This window comes from Protomyctophum bolini (assembly GCF_963924005.1).
Source record: "Protomyctophum bolini genome assembly, chromosome: 8".
NCBI classification, from domain to species: domain Eukaryota; kingdom Metazoa; phylum Chordata; class Actinopteri; order Myctophiformes; family Myctophidae; genus Protomyctophum; species Protomyctophum bolini.
The window spans coordinates 34806296-34825831 of record NC_137869.1 but is presented as its reverse complement, the minus strand read 5'-3'; the positions used below and the strand labels follow the sequence as shown (position 1 = coordinate 34825831).

The 19536-nt window shown below is 46.2% G+C and overlaps 2 protein-coding genes across 3 annotated transcripts in view; one reads left to right on the top strand and one right to left on the bottom strand.

Moving 5' to 3' along the window:
- niban1a (niban apoptosis regulator 1a) overlaps positions 1 to 2844 on the top strand; it is a 34596-nt gene extending 31752 nt beyond the window's left edge. The window contains exon 14 of the mRNA XM_080770231.1: positions 1 to 2844. This exon is cut by the window's left edge and continues 362 nt beyond it. Within this exon, the coding sequence (XP_080626357.1) occupies positions 1 to 1491 (1491 nt within the window). The 3' untranslated portion in view covers positions 1492 to 2844.
- A 138-nt stretch (positions 2845 to 2982) lies between these two features.
- Positions 2983 to 19536, bottom strand: part of kifap3a (kinesin-associated protein 3a) — a 41755-nt gene continuing 25201 nt past the window's right edge. For both annotated transcript variants that reach the window (XM_080770233.1, XM_080770232.1), the window contains exons 14-20: positions 16648 to 16813; positions 15132 to 15257; positions 14650 to 14748; positions 13924 to 14009; positions 10246 to 10441; positions 9418 to 9502; positions 2983 to 4463 (exon numbers count right to left, since the gene is read on the bottom strand). In XM_080770233.1, coding sequence (XP_080626359.1) covers positions 4355 to 4463; positions 9418 to 9502; positions 10246 to 10441; positions 13924 to 14009; positions 14650 to 14748; positions 15132 to 15257; positions 16648 to 16813 — 867 coding nt within the window. In that variant the 3' untranslated portion in view covers positions 2983 to 4354. The remainder of the gene's footprint in view (positions 4464 to 9417; positions 9503 to 10245; positions 10442 to 13923; positions 14010 to 14649; positions 14749 to 15131; positions 15258 to 16647; positions 16814 to 19536) is intronic.

Below are 19536 nucleotides of genomic sequence, written 5' to 3'. Positions count from 1 at the left end.
TCTGTTGAGAATGCAGCAGAGGTCAGCACGGTCAATGTTGCCTCAGTGCAAGAGGACATTCCTGCTTCGCCTGAAGCAGTGCCCTTAGCAGATGCTTTGAAGGAAGAGGAGACTGTAGCCGTTGAACCTGAGAAAGAAGATGCAGGTGTTGAACCAGCGAAAGTAGTGGCAGATGTTGCCCCTGAGAAAGAAGATGCAGGTGTTGAACCAGCTAAAGTAGTGGCAGATGTTGCACCTGAGAAAGAAGATGCAGGTGTTGAACCAGCGAAAGTAGAGGCAGATGTTGCACCTGAGAAAGAAGATGCAGGTGTTGAACCAGTGAAAGTAGAGGCAGATGTTGCACCTGAGAAAGAAGATGCAGGTGTTGAACCAGTGAAAGTAGAGGCAGATGTTGCACCTGAGAACAAAGATGCAGGTGTTGAACCAGTGAAAGTAGGGGCAGATGTTGCACCTGAGAACGAAGATGCAGGTGTTGAACCAGTGCAACCAGAGACAGCTGTTGCACCTGAGAACGAAGACGCCGGTGTTGAACCAGTGAAACCAGAGGCATGTGTTGAACCTGAGAAAGTAGAGGCCAGTGTTGTTGAACCTGAGAAAGTAGAGGAAAGCATTGAACCTGAGAATGCAGCGTCAGCTTTTGAACCTGAGAAAACTGAGGCAACTGTTGAACCAGAAACTCACAGCAGCAGCGCCCCAACCCCAGTAGTAAGGTCGCAAACTCCCAGTGCTGTAGAAAGTGTGGCGGAAAAGGCAGACGGACAAGATCCCGAAGCACCACAGAGCGGTGCCTCTGTCTCAAGCCTTGATCCTGTTCCATCCTCTGCCCCAGAGCCTGCAGGTGAACCAGTGGCTGTAGTCAAATTAGCAGAAGGCATGGACTCCCTAACAGTAACTGTTACTGAGGGAGATGCTGAAAGTGTACAAGATCCAGTAATTGATGCAGAGGCTCCCTCTAGTGGTGGAGAACCTGTAAGTGTGTCCAGTAATGGCAGCCTTGATCCAAAGGCAGACGATGCTGACCCGGGGACCGCCTCATCTTCTCTGAATGTGTCGATGGGAGTCGAATCCCCACAGTCAGTAGTAGAGTCCATGGAGGGAGACAAAGCACAGAGCAGCGAAGATGAAGGGTCAACGACCTCCGACCTCTTGGATGGGGAGGTCAATGCCAGCGACTCGCCCGTGAGCTCAGACGAGCATCCTGCTGATGCCTCGGAAGAAGCATCTGTAACCCCTAGCAACGACCCTTCTGCTACAGAACTGACAGAGGTCACGGCAGATGCTAACCACAATGTAGCGTCATCCACTAGCATGAGCTCGGAACCCTCAGTTGCAGCATCGGCAGCCCCTGCAACAGCAGCCCCCACTGAGCCTGGAGAAGCAGACTCTGGGCCACTGGACTCTATCAGGGCAATCCGTGACCTGGTGGAGGAAGTGATTGAGGTGGAGGAACTACTGCAACGTTACCCTAGTGGAATTCCTATGGACAAATGATGCACTGTGGCGCAGTTATGTTAAATAGAGGGACTAACTACAATGACACATGGGCCAAGGAGTAGCCAAGTGGGACAAAACAAAATCCATCCATCCATTCACGAATAGCAGTGAGGTGTAATGGACAGTAGACATAGACATTACAAAAAATGTTTAGATATACTGTAAGTGTTGACAAATTAGCTTCCTAATTGAGCTGTAATAAACTAGACAAATAGAAGAAATTGGCTGCTGAGAGAATATTGAAGTGTTACTAATGCTTCGATAACACTTAAATGTATACAGTACCTTATGCATGAAATGGATGTAAATAACTAATACAAATCATTTATACAAATCATCTCTGTGGCATTTAAGTAGGCCAGGGCATGACTAACGAGAGATGGGTTTCTCAAAACCATCTTTAGCACCAAGATAAGTTGTTTTTGGGGCACACTGTCTTGCACCAGACCAAAGATTCGCAACGACATGAAACCGATTTGAGCCCGATTTATATTATGGTAGTAGATCTGCTATTTTCAGCATGCGACACGTTGCAGAGAAAAATCGTAGCGGTCTGAATTACTCAGTCATTATAGTAAGACCAAGATTGGTGCTGTGTATTTTTTCGATATGTGTTTTGTGTACAAATCGTATTTACATAATTGTTATAGTGTGACTTTCAATATTGTACTCTGGGTTTAAAAAAAAGACGGATAAAATAGTAAATGACATGTTACACAGAAAGGACAGGTCTGTCTATGGTTCCTTTTGTAATTGTATGCAAATCCCTGCACCATTTGAGGCGTTTGTCAGTACACACTCACTGCCAAATACATGTTACTACTAGATGTTTAGTCAATGGGTTTTTACATTAGATATTATTTCTGATTTTATGTGACAATGTTGTGACTAACTGAAGGATTCTAACTTTTTATACCACGATCATCTCAAAAAACACAAGTAGCAAGTTGTCGATCAAGTGCCAGATTGAATTGCCTTAACCTTGTTACCTAGATGAAGGATGGCAGACCTTTTTTATGGTTACGGTTGCCATAGAGACTATGGTAATGGTCTGTGTAATGTATACTTATTATATGTGCTGGTATTTCAGCATCACCAAGTGCCTCTGCTCATCTTTACACACACAACACACTGAAGTACAGACACGCTACATGCATGCTGATGTGAGTAATAAGGTGGGGAGGAAAGCTGTAGCCTGTGGCTAGCCATTTTCCTCAAATGAAAAGTGTTTGTAAATGGAAATTATTATAAAATGGGAGTTCATAAAATTCCTGCACACTACTGTTACTGTAAGTAAGGCTATTAATAAATACTATTGTTTGACAATAAAATAAATATTCATTCACAGTATACTTTCTTTTCCCTCTTGACAGAATCCTGTTTAGACATTTGTATGCACAGCGCAACTAAAATGGTATGCAGTCTATGTTTATTTAATACCTTGCACCACAAGAAAAGGCTATAAAATATGTTTTAATAGGCCAGAGGCGCTCCAGGCACATGAAAGACATGAACAAATAACAGTGTTGATACGCAAAGACCTAAGCATTTGTTCACATTTGTTTTCTTCCATAATGGGAAAACATTATAAGCCACCAGTATTTCTTCAAATACAGTATTACTTTTCAAACAATAAAAGTTAGCTTCCTTAGTTTATTCCAGTGTTACCTCCTAGGACCTAGGCTGCTTAAAGAATAAATAACAACAAACTTGATCAAATGCCAAGCACTTTAGCCATTGAATCTTTGGGTGAGACCCAAGAGATTACAACAATACACCAATAATTCTTCTTTCTATTCATTCTGATTCTATGGTCAGGACAAAAACACCTTTACATCTGCCAAAGGCCATTGTTCAGTTTACACTGCCTTGGAATGGTGCTAGTTTCATTAACTGAATAGGTTCAGGAGGTCAAATGAAACATACATTCTGTAATGTCATGTACAGTAAGCTACACATACATCAATTCATTATGAAACATTGGACCCCTAGTTACAAAATAATAAATTAACATAAGCATCAACGTAAGCACCCATAATGTGTTCCCTTGTATTACATCATCAATGTCAACATTGAGATATTATGTACATACTATAATAATTATAATAAGATCTAAAGTGAACAGTGAGACTAGTCTTGATATGGAACAATTCCCCGCCAATATCAAGCAGTTGACTAGATATGGCAGCCATATTGTCACAGCCAAGCTTTAAATTTTCGCTATTGGTCACATGAAGATGTATGTAGGGCTTAAGTGGTTAATAATAAGTATCATGGTAACACCTGTGAAGGAAGTAACATTACAACAAACTATTTATGTCAATATGGCTGCCGTGAAAAAGGTCTCTTCAGTTTTCACATTCACAAAGTAAATGTGGGACAGCAGTTGGACAGAGATGAGCAGTAGTGAGCACCTACAGACAGCAGCGCTGATGACATTCCAGTATATCGATTCGACACAGCTTTGATAGCATAGCATAGCACACAGTAGTAGATATACAAGATAAGGCTGCAGTCTAATGCACCAGCATGTTATTTTCTGCATTTGGGTATGTACGTGTTACATGTGTGTTCTTGTACAAATCTCTGCTGTCGGGCAGAAACCTTGTATGTCCAACTTTCACATTTTATTTTCAATGAATGCCCTAGGCCTATTTTGCTTATAATGACACAGCAATAACAGGGACACCAGGTTGAAAGTCGTTAAGTCTGTCTGTGGGTTTTAAAAATATTTAACCGATAATAAAAACATTGGATCCAGATTAGAACGCAGTTTCTTTTTTCCATTTCATGAAAAGGGTTTTGAACATACAAGGTTTCCGCCCAACAGCAATGGTTTGCATCACCAGTAGCTCCAGGGTTAGGAAGAGGTTGAATGGAAGTTGTAGAAGAACTGTTCTTCAGGGCGAAAACCATAAGCTGTGGTGGGCCGGCCTCCTGAGGTAGGACCTGTGAAGTGCTCATGCATACTGGAGGAGAGAAGAGAGAGGGACGGACAAACATGGACACAAACAACAAACACAATATTACATATAAACATAAGAATACTTGTGGCTAATTTAAACTTTATTGAACCGACCATGGCACATGAAGGAAGTAATTGATTTTGAACTGAAAAATAACTTTTTTTGTTTAAATAAGTTGAATTGGTCACATACTGCAGTTTGAGTCCAATAAGTATGGACTTCCAAGGTCACGTCACTGAAGATCACCTAATTTTGTGACATTTGTTGCATTTTTGACTATGGGTCTACATTAAATCAAGCGTAAGCAATAGTTAATTGAGGCATGGAAGGCAGAAGGTTATTATATATGTGTATATATATATATATATAGTTCCCCTCATTCATTCCCCCTAGTAATTCATTCTGCTTATTTAAATCACCTGCCTCTCCAGGCCATCTCCCATCTCCATTCGCTACGAGCTATCTCATCCATGCCCTCATCCCCACAGTGCAATTCAGGCGGCCTTCTTAAGCAGTCTCAGCTCACTACTCATTCTTCATGCTGAGCTGTCAAAGCAGCTTGTGCGGCGTCTGTGTGAAAATTTCCCACACCTCCCCGCCGTCCCCAGCCTCCTCCCTGTAGTTCTTAGTCCAGGGGTTATGGGAGTAGAGACCGCCCTCTGCTTTTCGCGGCCACTCCCCGTTCTCAATCGCTTCCCTATCTACCACACTTGCCCTCTCTCATTAGCCACTCCCTATTCACAATCACCCGTATTATACAGTATAAATACACCTGTGATCTATTGGCCAGCTTGTTTGTTCTGCTTCACAACAGACCAAACATGGTCAGACGGCACCGGAATTCCCCTTCCATCCACTTGCATTCCGGTGCCATCTCTATTATTTATATATCTACGCTCAAACCGAGTGGAAGTGTGTAGCATTTTTCCCTATGCTCCTCATGTTCCTTGTTTTTTTGGTGTTAATAAACACTTTGAACGTTTCCTGACTGTCGTCCTGCATTTGGGTCCTACGACTCCTACCCTCTCTGGTGTGTTTATGATTTTTTTTAAGGCCAAACCTGCAATCTTTGGAAGGCAACAGCCAATCTGTTGTGTGACAGTCACTAGGTGGAGCTCTTACCCTACAGTATGCATCTCCTTAAAGCACCCCCAACTCGCAAAAGCCTCACAGCTTAATCACTACAATAGCAGACAAATAAAAGTCCATAAAAAAAGTTAATATTCATCCGCCCTAATGCAGACATCAACAACGAGTCTGTGAATTACAGAGCACTTATGGCTAGAGGGGTAAACAGCATAGCAGCCAAGCCATAAAAACCAGTGATATGTCATAACAGAACTACATGATGGGGTGGAGGCGTGCAGCCAAACTCAGAGAACCTGGTTGCCCTCCGCCCAACAACCAGAGCCTGTTGAGGGATGATAAAGGGCCTGTATCGACACCGTATAAATCAGTTACCATGGGGATGTGGATGCAGGGAGGGGGAACGGCTGGCCAATTTCACACTCCATCTTCTGTCCAGCTGCTGTGAGCATTTGTATGTGGGGTCAATGAGACAGGCCCGGCCACCTTGTCAGGTTAGACTGCAAGTGAGACGGCAGCTGGAACGATGGATAAACTGGGCTTTGATGGATGACAGCACATCTCTCTGCTACCTTCGGTCCTTCCTCTGTCTCCATTATTCCCTCTTTCAAGCCGAATTTATAGTTAATTAAAATGTGATGCATTGTATTTTTGCTTTTAAAAGGCAGTTATTTTAGGTGAGCAACACCGTTGTGCAACAAAGTATAAGGCTTTACTTTTTTCTCAGTAAGAGCTGGACGGCTCGACGCTCCAGTCCCAGCCTTCTAAAATACGAGCTGTTTGCTTTGCCCCTGCAAGCGGCCATAATGACGTGTTGTTTTTAGCCAAATCACTTCCAGCGATCAGTTACGCAGCTCGCAGAACCCCCCCTTCTCTCCTGTCTTCCTCCTTTGCCTATATGCTCCTTATGCCCCCCCTCTTCTCCATTCCCCTCCACCACCACCTCTCCCCCCTCCCTGGGCAGAAATATGTCTTTTTCCTCTCCGCACGCTACGGCTGTCAGAGGGGATTTGAAAGCCGGGCTAAAGGAGGCTGGGAGGAACAGTGGAGCTCTGAGTCACACCATCCGCCTGCCTCTCTGCGTGCCCGTGTCTGTGCTGTAGCTGGCTGCCGGTCTGACCCAACTGACTGACTACACCCTAGTCCTCTCTGCTTGCCCGTGTCTGTACTGTAGCTGTAACTGACTGACTACACCCTAGTCCTCCTGGTGGGAGGACACAGCTGGACCCCAGGCGTCTCCTCCTAGCCCAAACTTCTCAAACCTGGAATCTTGGCCGAGAACCAAATTAATTGGGGCACTTTGATGATCGTAAAAACAATTTGGTCATTTGTAAAGGGAAAAAAGTTTGGTAGGGTACAGACAGACAAACTTTGGAAGGATACAGAGAAAGTAATTATAGTGGCGACTGCGTCAGCATGTCTCTGCTGAGTGGTGTGACACATAGCAGCTCTGTACAACACACCAGAGGAGTAACCTAGTAGCTGTCCCATCAAACCTGCAGATCAACTTGTCTGCCACCTCGTACAGTTTATGTGTCTTGTGTGACACTCCAACAGCGGGAGGTGGGTCTGTGTCCGGGTCATTAAGACAAAGGGCCCCAGTGTTCCCACAAATGCCAGTTTGGCCCCTGAGGGCCCCAGCAGAGGGTGGTAGGGGGAGACGTGGGGACACGTTCTAGTCCACAGAGAGAGTTGCTTGGTAGTGAACAGGAAGGGAATTGGGCCCTTTTTCCTCCTTTGGCGTGACCCTTCAGCCCCCCTGCGTCTGTCTCCTCCAGACCTCGGGGCCTGGCCCTGCTTTGATCTCTGTCCGCTGTCACAGCTCAGGTTACAGCGAACCAACACACCATCGCTGTTAAAGAACCACATCTCACCCAGTGCCACCCCTCCCACACCCTCTCTATATACCTCTCTCACCTGATTATAACAGTTCACTTTTAACATATTGGATCACATCCTGATTTTATTCATTGATGTATAAAAAACTAAAAACATGATTAAAAAACATGCTTCAAGGGTGTGTGCATGGTGCATGGTTAAGGTGCATAGTCTGCATACCACGCAGAGGCTCTAATGCCTGACAGCGAGTCACGGGTTCAATTCCTGAGCCTGACAACCTTTGCTGCGTGTCACTCCCAGACCGTCTCATTCCCTGTTTCCTGTCACTCTTTCACCGTACTATCCAAATAAAGGCAGAAGAGCCCAAACATATCTTTTAAAAAAGGTTCAAGATAATTAAATGAATCCAAAACGTAATCAAGTATAATTGCTGAGAAAATAATTGTCAGTTACAGCACAACTTATTGTTTCACTCAATACTTGTGTTAGGATTCAGAACTCCTCTCCTAACCTGCCTACCTGTCCGTGTAGCATGTCCCTCTATTCGAACCCAGGCACTTCTCTTTCCAGTCGTTCATTGCGACATGACGACCCTTAGCCGACCAAAAATGCTTCTGCGAATTTGCCTCATTCAGGCGCCCTCTCAAATGACCCAAACTTGAGACATTTTATATAGCCAGTATGAAATTGCTCGTTATGATATTCATACGAATAACAGGGATTGTATCAAGTCCATTTTAAAAGGTCCCATTCACACCATGTTTCACACGTAGTTTAAAATAAGCGGCAGAGCTGGCTTTGATTATTGTGTTAACCTGGATCACTCAGGAGTACACTGGCCAAATTAAAACAGTCTCACAGACGCCAATTCCCTCAGCTCTCTCAGTATATTTAAAAGGTATCAGTTACAAAGAACTGAGAGAGAGAGAGAGAGAGAGAGAGAGAGAGGGAGGGAGGGAGGGAGGGAGAGAGAACTCACTCTGCATTCCCCTCACTCGTTCTCGCTTGCTCTCTCTCTATTTGCCTCTCTCTCTCTCTCCTTCCTCTCCGTTCGCTCTGAAAGCTGAAATAACTGTGGCGAGGACTCAGCTCATACTTCTGCTATCTACACAGTCAGCCTCTCAACAGCAGCCAAGCTAAACATTCCTGCCACGGGGAAAAAAACCTTCCGACACAAGCTTTATCGCACGCAAGGAGATGTTTGATAATAAATAAGACAAATTACTCACAATAAACTCTCCATTTCCCCAACTATTCATCATTTTAACAGCATATCAAATGAGCTGGCGGCGGCAGGGAGAAATTCTAAAGCTTGCGTTCAATTTTTAGCGATAACATTATAGCGATTTTGAACTCTCCCGCCTAAGGTCATGATTCACGGTGGCATGCCAGCACCGCACTGAATCCACGCCAGGTGATGTATTGGATCCACAGCCCACAGTGGATTGGAAGAATAACAGACAGAGAATTAAATTAGAAAAAAGAAAGGGAGGGAGGAGATGGGGGGGGGGGGGGGGGGGCAAGAGAACACCAACCCACAGAGAGGAAGACACGGAACGAGGGGGTGGTGGGAGGAGAACTATTGAGAGAGTGTTTGCTCTCAAAGCTGCAGTATTACTGTTGAGGGTGGAGTGATGCCTTCTGGGATAGAGGAGGGGGTACTGTTGAGGGTGGAGAGATGCCTTCTGGGATAGGGGAGGGGGTGTTGACTCAGGCCCTGGCCTAGTTCAATAACACAGATCAGCGAATAGTGAATCAGAATAACACAGTGGGGTAGCGCCGCTGCCACAGGGTCGCTGGCTGACTGACCGTCTGGCTGCCCCCGCTTCCCCGAGACGCAGAGCTAGAAGGTAAACACTCACAGTTTTGTGTTTCCCCACTGACAGAGTGGATATTTCTGGACAAAGACAACCTGCCCCGCTGACAGCTTCGACCCTACATTCACATACTACATCACGTTCAGACACACATGCACTTGTGTTGCTTTGTGCGTTCCACATGCAGAGGCATAGGTGAATAGACAGTTCATTACCTGCCAAAGGTCTGTCCCAAGTCTCCGTTCTGGAAGTCTGCGTAGAAGTCCGGACTGAGGACACCATCTGCAGGAATGATCCCATCTGCACACAGAGACATACAGTACAAGTTTACAAATGTTTTTCACAGTGTGCGAAAATGTTCCATGATCATACAATAAAGTAAAACGTAAACCATCATCCACTTAAGAACCAGGAAGAAATCTTTGTTGTCTATGATTATCTTTTTCCCTGAGCTGTGTATTATAATTGTTCCTGTATCCTGCATATTTCTAATAATTATCAAATGAGACAAGGCCAGGCATATTGTATCTAGTACTGGCATATTCTTACTGTAGCCTATAAATCTTTAGCATTTATTCTATTCATATTTTTGTATTTTACCTTTGTTTTACCACAAAGTCCCACTGAAATCTTTTAGAAGAGGGACTTGGCCAGGGAAGTAGCCATACAAAATCACAACATATACATGTGCATTATATAAAACAAACAAAATCCACAACAAAACAGCAACCAGCTATTCAAGTATAGCGGCCTCTCAGGAAAAACAATCACATTCTTCCATCACCATATTCTAGAGACACATGCTAACACCGGGGCTCCACCGGGCGCGTCAGCGTTGCGTCTCCGTCACCATCAGGGAATGTTCCCTTTTTAATCAATGAAGGGTGGCTCCACTGCCTGCATTGTGTTGCGTGACTGCATTAAAATTGCCCCGGTTCGTTTTTTGACGCACGCGACGGACACGCAACGCCCCCGGTGGAGCCCCGCCGTAAGGATGTGTGAGTCGCCACAACAACACAGATTCCTCAAAGCGCCACTGATACCTGAGCTGTTATAGAAGAGTTCGGGCGTGTCCAGGATGTCATCGTTGCCCATGAAGTAGTCTCCTCCGTCGCCGGCGAACATGAAGGGGTTTCCCTGCTCGTCTATCTGACTCCTCTCAACCATCTCCAGCCACTGGGAGTTGTGCCAGCGGAACTTCTCACTCTGGACCTTCTTGCCCCACTCCTCGTCGTACTCCTTGGGAAGGGAAGAAGGAATAGCACAGTGGTGTCAAGAACAATATATACTGTAAGCATTATACTAGTATGTGGAGATCTGTTTGTCGAGAATGGCCAATACGAGCAACATGCCCATGTATGGGGGCATGAACGTGACAAGGACGGACAGATACAGACATGCTCCATACTGTAAGGGCATAAATGGGACACAGGCAGACAGACGGGTACAATGGGCACTCTGACAATGGGTATAGACAGTGTTGCATAACCAGGTGGGCTATGCATTCCCTAGTTATCTCCAACTGTAGCATCCAGGTTCATCGACTGCAGAAAACTACACTACAGACTACAATATAGATACACAAACGCATACTTCTACAAACCACAATGTTATGGGAGCCATGGCAAAATATACAACAATCCTTCACTTGGATATTCCCTACTATTTATTGTGCATTTATTACTGCCAGGAGGTGTGATCAACGCCCTCGCCGAGTGCAGAGTAAAGCTCAAAGGCCTTTAGTATCACTCTGCAGCAGAGGCAGAGCATCAGGGGAGGTATGGAGGTCCCTCTCTGCTCACTGACCACCATATTGGTCCATCTCAGCAGGGAAGGAGAGAGAGTGTGGTATGCATGATGTGTGAGGGCGTTTGTGAAACAGAAAAACAGTGTGTGTGTGTGTGTGTGTGTGTGTGTGTGTGTGTGTGTGTGTGTGTGTGTGTGTGTGTGTGTGTGTGCGTGTGTGTGTGTGTGTGCGTGTGTGTGTGCGTGTGTGCGTGCGTGTGCCGTCTCCATCCCCATCCAGCTCATGTTGGCGTGGTGTAGGCTAGCTAATAAAAACCTGCGCCCCGGCCAGCTATAGACTGCCTGCGTGTGTAGCTTGGCGGAGGACGCCCACAGGGCCCTGTTTTCCTTCCTATGCACGGAGCCGAGGGGAGGAGAGATAAAGGCGGCCTTTGAGACCGCTCCGCTCCACGCCACCCGGCCCAGTAGATTAATCATCCAGACACAGTGCAGAGACCTCTGGGCATTGACAGCCACCCGAGGCCCAGGCCTCAAAGCAGGCCCATTGACTGTCACACGGAACACAGAGCACCCCCCCCCCCCCCCCTTCCACCGGCGTCCCCTGCCTTCACCCTGGAGTGGCAGTGACAATATTTGTCACCGGACAGATTTATCATGATGCTAAAATGGCTTTAATGGCGTGGGTTTACACCGGGTGATTAGGGCCTCGGCATCAGCTGGATATGAGGACTAATCAATCATAAGTAGCTGAGCTCATGGCGGTGGCGAGCGGAGAGGAGGGCCGATATAAAACAGTGTTTCAGAGCATTCCCAATGTATTCCTCTGGAAACCTGATCAGCTGAAGGATATCCATGTGAATTAACCCTCTGTCCAGCTTGGAACCATCTATAGCATTTCTCTCTGAGGTGTGTGTGTGTGTGTGTGTGTGTGTGTGTGTGTGTGTGTGTGTGTGTGTGACTCTGAACGCGTGGAGCAACGTACTGATCAAAGGGGAACATTTCAAGACTGAAGTCATGGCGTGTGCTGCTCAAGAAGCCTGAAGTAAAAAGGAATGATGATTGTGTGTGTGTGTGTGTGTGTGTGTGTGTGTGTGTGTGTGTGTGTGTACGTGTGTGTGTACGTGTGTGCATGCGTGTGTGTGTGTGTATGTGTGTGTGTGTGTGTGTGTGTGTGTGTGTGTGTGTGTGTGTGTGTGTGTGTGTGTGTGTGTGTGTGTGTGTGTGTGTGTGTGTGTGTGTGTGTGTGTGACCGCGTGTGCGTGCGTGCGGAGTACATGTGAGAGAAGAAGCTGCATACTGTGAGAGCCATTTCGTGGCTATTAGTGTGTACGCGATAGGGCAATTTTGTGTGTGCGCCCATGTGCACTCGTCCAAGGGTCTGCTTTCTCTCTCACCTCCGCTGTCCGGCCACTGACACTCTCCAGAGCCCGCTGGCTTCCTTTTATGTGGTTCACGGCTTAATAGGTCTCACTGATAATTTCAATGAAACACTTCCTTTGCCCCGCTACACAGCCCGGCTGTAATCTACAGCTAATTACACTGATCTATGGTCTGGCACTGATCAAACGCCGACTGGAAGCTGACCACACCTGTCAGTCACAAAGCAATACAGCAATTCATCTGTTAGTTAATCGCTAATGTCAAACTTGACCAGGGCACATCAGGCCACAGAGTGGGTGCTGATTGTAAAATGTTTAAACAGAGGGAAACTCTGATGTGCCAGAAGGTTAAAATGCTTATACTACTTGAGTTGAAATGGCGATGAATCATAATCTAGACTGGTCTATTGCAAGAATAACACAAGACATATTATGTCTTGTGTTATTCTTGCAATAGACCAATAGACCATAATTATAAATAGTATTTATAATTAAGGCTCTGCCTTTAAACTCTTGTGATGGGCCACTTATACAGTATGACTGTGTGAATGGAAATCCCCAAATGTCGTTGCGTTTGACTATTTTATTCAGATGTGATAAATGGACTACATGGTAAATGACTGCATTTGTATAGTCTTACTGACCCTTCAAAGTGATCAGCCATTCACACTCACGTTCACACACCGATGGTGGAGGAATGCAAGGCACCAGTCTGCTCAAGGACACTTCGACACGCAGCAAGGACAAAAATCCAACGAACGCTACATGCAATATTTGGCAATTTTGTTAATATATGTGACGGTTCCCTATGTTGTGTGTGAATATAGTTGCTTAGTAGGCCTACTTCACTTATTTATGTGGTTGTGTGTAGTTGCTTTGTCCCTAATCAGTTGTATGTTCTCTGTCCAATAGGATTGGGGAGCAGAGCTTCTAATGATCAGCTCGCACCTGGGCCCGGGTGTCGACGCCCTATAAATGCCTGCTTCCCCAGTCCTTCCCCAGTTCTGTTCTTTTCATTTGCCTCCTGCACCTTTTCCACCATGCACTCTTTTCAACATTTCTGTTAATACATACAACACGCCCACACATACATTTCACTCATGCATACACGCACTACACCACTGAATACTGATCTCTACATTTCATCTGTTTATTCCTGATTTATCGTTTGATTACTTATTTTTGGTTAATCAATAAATTCTATTTCTTTGTTAAACTGCATCTCCCCTGTTTTGTTGTTGTGTATCTTGGCACCCCCTAGGCCAGGTACGTCATAACATATACAATAAGGAAACCCACTGGATTTCCACGGTTCTTTTGATTACAAACGTTCACAGGATCATACGGTGCGTGGATACTTACCGCTATGATATCCAGAGTGTTGCCGCAGACCTTACGGATTGGATCATATGGTGCGTGGATACTTACCGCTATGATATCCAGAGTGTTGCCGCAGACCTTACGGATTGGATCATATGGTGCGTGGATACTTACCGCTATGATATCCAGAGTGTTGCCGCAGACCTTACGGATTGGATACTTACCGCTATGATATCCAGAGTGTTGCCGCAGACCTTACGGTGCGTGGATACTTACCGCTATGATATCCAGAGTGTTGCCGCAGACCTTACGGATCGCTGCATTCTTATCATGCATCAGATCGATGAGGTAGGCGGGCGCCTCTGTGGTCGCGACTCAAGGAGAAAAGAACGTTTCATCATTTTTACTAGTCCTTTCAATACCACTATGGAACCATCAATCATCAGCCTATCCTTAATCAAGATCAGGGAGACAGGTGGGGATATGGTGGAGGAAAAGAATCTGCACAGCCTCTTTCATTTGAAGGAGGGAGACACAAGACAGGTGCCCCCGTGGGCCAAAAGAACAACTCTTTACATTTCCTGTGATGAGAGAATGCTTTTTGGGAGCCAAAACCCTGTCCCTATAGGCACAGCAGAGCTGGGCTCAAAATTCCTAATCTCTTCTCTTCCCCACACGGAAAGCAAAACATCTATCAAATATTACTGACAGGCAGTCTATTTGTAATGTGACGCAGGCATGCCGCAGACCACAACTGTATACCATTACCGACAGCTTGGAACAGCCTGGGGTATAAATAAGGCCCATATCAAAAGGGCCATGAAGATTGCTACGGCGATACAGATGGGAGTAAGCGGTGACAAAATATATCGTTTGGGACCGTTACCATAGAAACATGCACTACAGAGTGAATGTATGAAATCATTTGAGGTTGCTTTTTTCCACACGACTATGCTGTAGGCACATACATGAGAAGAAAGCCCTCGGAATAAAAAAGGATACGAGTGTCTTTGATGATGACATCTCTGGTAGCCTGGTGAAACACCATCTGATAGAAGACATAGACGATCTGGCACACAAACTCATCATCCTCCTGTTGGGCTGGAAGACAAGCGGGAGAGATGATGACGCAACGGTGATGAAAACAGGAGAAAGGACGGAACAGTGATGGTAAACATTAAGGCAGCTCGGCAGTCAGACCAGTCATAAATAATACAATATTCATGTTCCTCATCGGAAAGTGACGAGAGTTAAAACGTGGGAATTATTATTGTGGCCCTGTAGGCAGTTATATCATTTCCAATATACATTTCACTTTAATTTTCAAAAAGTATCAATTTGGAACGGAGTAGTGCTTAAGTGACAAGTAAAGTGACAAGTGCTGAGAGTTCTGGTACATAGTGCTGAGAGTTCTGGTACATAGTGCTGAGAGTTCTGGTACATAGTGCTGAGAGTTCTGGTACATAGACATGAGTTGGACTTACCGTTGAGCAGCTCAATCAGAGCAGGAATAATGCCAGACTTGGCCAGCATGGCAGCACAGGAGTCATCCACAGACACAGTGCCCATCATGATCACCACCTCCAGAATGAGGTCGTCCTCCGCAGAACCTGACACCAAGGAGAAAAGTTGTTTTACATCAGTAAGTGACCGGACACTCACTGTAGTGACTCAAAACCTCAGGGTACGTTTTCATATCTGCCATATAGTCATATTGAGACTGCGTGAGCTCAAACCTGGCCGCAGTTCACCCTCACATTTGGGCGATATCAAAAATGTTATATTGGCGATTGCAAGATTCTTATCACTATCGCTATTGGTTGGGTTGGAGGGTTTTGTTTTATAATAGTATATCAATACTAGATCATAAATGTACTCATATTACATATAGTCCTGCTATGAGCAGTGGGGGTGGCAATACTGTGAAAAATATTGCATATGGTAGCAAAAATGGCAATATTCAATGCTACAGAATATGGGCTCAAGCTACTCTCATGACAATCTCTTTTCACTGTGCTGTCCTGTCCACTAACACTGCAACACTGATGAGTGTGGGCGGGTGGGCAGACCTCTGACGTCTTATGGGCACAAAAGGGACACAGAGAGACAGTTACAACGGGCGCTCTGACAAAGCCCTCAACACTAGGACTCAGACATTATCGGTCAGATCGGCAGTGCGACATAGGTGTGAGGGACGCCTAGCGGCCCAAACTCTAGATGTAAGGGCTGCATAGCGGGCAATATAAATATATATATATACACACACACACACACACACACACACACACCAGGAAACGACTTGACTAGACCATAGGACAGAGGTCACCACCAAAGGTAAAGATAAGACCCAGGGCATAATGAGTGTTCTCTGACCTCATATCATCCATGTCACTGACACTTCCCTGATAAAGTGATTTAGAATAGGGGTCAAAGGCTATAAGGGGCATGGGAGAAAACTGACTTTTGGGTTCAAAGTGAAGCAGATGGATGAAAGGTGAGGCGGTTATATAGTATGTGTGCGTGCATGTATAAATAAACCAATCAATTGAATGTGCAACTTATGTGTACGTGCTTAAAATCTGTATATAAAACAAAGAATATCAGCACTCCTGGTACCAGTAATGCGTTTCCCACTGAAGATGAAATCCCAGCATCATACTCAACGTATAACAAACTGGTTTGAGTCCGTCTTTGGGTTGTAGTAAGTCTTTGAATATTTACCTCTCTTTTTGCATAAGTCACTCTGGATCAGAACATCTGCTAAATACTTTAATTGTAAATTGTATATCATTGCCGTTGTTTAAATTTTAACTTTATGTGTTTTGGTAAACCAATGCCCTACTTCATCATACAAGAGTGTCGCACAAAAGTAGTGAATATAGCCCATCTACAAGCTCATGTTGCGATGCGTCATGTTGTGAACTTGTAGATTGCTTATTTTCACTAGTGTTTCAATGTTTTTTTAAATAAGGTTTCCACTCGACAGCGACGATATCACACCTGGTTTGAGTCTGTCTTTGAGGTAAGGCACCAGGTTGTATTCGTTCAGCAGCAGCTCCCAGTCCAGGTCAGGGATGGTGAGGTTGGCCAGTGTACCCAGACACTCGATCACAAACTCCTCGGACTCGTCCTCTGTGATCTGGGATGCCAGGTCCCCCACATAGTCCTGTGGGCAGAACAGTACATGTGAGACAGTGGATCACGCAAACACTAAGTTACAGGAAACTCCTCAGTGTTACTTTAACTCGGGTCCATTTGGTTACATTTGTTCACCCTCAGAATTACACACAAGTCGTCTTGTAACACACTATTTGGGGAGGAGGTTGCATGGACCATAGCGCATTCAATACTTGATCATAGATTTGTCAGGTCCACTAAATATTTTTTATATACCGTATATTACCAAATAACAGCCCATGCGCAAATAACCGCCCAGCACCAAATAACGGCCCGGCTCCTTATAACAGCCCGGGGTCCGAATCGATTTTGCATATTAACGGCCCGGGCTACTATTTGGTAATATACGGTGTGAGGATTGCAACCAACATCAAGATACAGCCAGGCAGGGAACCGGTTTGAGCCCAGAGTGTGGCACTCGTTTATTGAAAAGCCCAAATGATAATCACAGGGAAAATAATAATAACAACTTATGTTCAACTCAAAAGTTCTGTATTCGCTAAACAGCAGCACTTCTTGTGCGTGTGAGCCTAGGACAGCCGCTCTGGGCTTTGTGTCCCAGTCCTAGGTTTCCTTCCGTTTTCCAAGTTAACGTAGTTTTCAGCCTCCTTCCACCCGAGCCCAACGGTGATGCGGCTCTCAATAATGGTCCGTCAGACCGCGTGCCATCCTGCCCCGGAGAGAGTCAAGAGCGAGTGGGGGAGATGAAGGCTTCTTGTAATGTTTGGCTGGGAGCACAGGTGTGGCTCATCTAAAGCCCTCCAGCAGGTAATTGTGGTAGTACCTGCCCCCTATGATGCAGCCCAGCCTGTTGTGCTTCACTCCGCCTCCCCTGCTCTCTCTCTCTCCAGGGAGGTGCTCAGGTGGCACGCGGTCCCTCAGCGAGACACCACATATCCCCCCCCTATGTCTTCCGGCGGTCCGGGAGACATCAGACACCTCGCCCTCGTACATCCGGGACAGGGCGTCTGCGTGGGCCATCATCTTCCCGGGCTTGTGCTCCACGGTGAAGTCATACTCCTGTAGCTCTAGAAACCACCTGGTGACGCGACTGTTCTTGTCCTTATTTGCGGCCATCCATTTTAATGGTGCATGGTCGGTGATCAACGTGAATCTCCTTCCCCATAGATAATACCGCAGATGATGTACCGCCCACTTTATGGCTAAGCACTCCTTCTCCACAGTTGCATAGTTCCGCTCATGCTTCAGGAGTTTGCGGCTCACGTAGGTGATGGGGTGCTCGTCTCCCTCTATCACCTGTGCAAGCACGGCGCCCACTCCGGTGCCCGACGCATCTGTGTGCAGAAGAAATGGTTTGTCAAAATTAGGAGACACTAACAGCGGCTCTTGGCATAGGGCCTGTTTCAGCTGTTGGAAAGACACCTCCGTCTCCTCTGTCCACTTCACATGGTGCGGCAATTTTTGTGCAGTCAAATCATATAGGGGTGCCGCCACCATGGCATAATTCTTAATAAATTTCTGATAATAGGACATCAGCCCCAAAAACGATTTTACCTGCTTTTTGGTGGCCGGTTTTGGCCAGGCCCGTATTCGCTCTACCTTTTTTGCTTGAGGTTTCACGCATCCCCTCCCGATGGTGAAACCTAGATAGTCGGTTTCTGACAAACCAAGGCGGCATTTCTTCGCATTGGCCGACAGGTTGGCCTCCCGGAGGGCGCCCAACACGGCTTCCAGGTGGGTTAGGTGCTCGTCCCACGTCCCGCTGAAGATGGCAATGTCATCTAAATAGGCGGCACTGTATGCCCGGTGCGGGCGCAGGATGCGGTCCATCAGGCGCTGGAAGGTGGCCGGCGCGCCGTGGACTCCAAACGGGAGGACCTTGTACTGAAACAAACCATCAGGGGTCGAGAAAGCAGTTTTTTGTTTGGCCCGCTCGGTCAGGGGAATTTGCCAGTATCCTTTGGTTAAGTCCAAAGTGCTGACAAACCGAGCGGGTCCCAGTCGTTCAATCAATTCATCGACCCGGGCCATAGGGTATGCATCAAAGATTGAAATTTCATTTAATTTTCTGAAGTCATTACAAAATCGTGACGTACCGTCTGGTTTTGGGACCATCACTATCGGGCTGGACCAGGGGCTGTGTGACTCTTCGATCACATCCAGCTCGAGCATCTTCCGGACTTCCTCTCTGATGGTATTTCTCCTGGCCTCTGGAATCCTGTAGGGACGCTGTCGGACCACCTTCCCTGAAGGGGTATCGATGTCATGCTTAATGAGGTGAGTGCGCCCTGGGAGGTCCGAGAAGCGGTCCTTGTTACGTAATAGCAACTCTCTTACGTCTTGCCCCTGGCTGGGGGACAGGTCCTCCCCGACGGGGACAGGTGGGACTGCGGGGGCCGGGCTCTCGGTCAACAAAGCTACTGTCGGGAGGGGGGTTGGAGGATGCCACTTTTTCAAGATATTAACATGATATAGCTGGTGGCCCTTGCGCTTGCCCGGCTGTCTGACTTCATATACAACCGGTCCCTTTTTCCCTACCACTTCAAAGGGGCCCTGCCACTTCGCTAAGAACTTGCATTCTGAGGTGGGAATTAACACGAGTACCTTCTCCCCTGGGTGGAATTCCCGAACCACTGCTCCTCTGTTGTATAGGCGGGCCTGGTCCCGCTGGGCCTTCTGCATGTGTTCTCGGACCATCGGCCATATTTTCCGGGCCCTCTCCTGGAGATGCTGGACGTGGTCCACCACGCT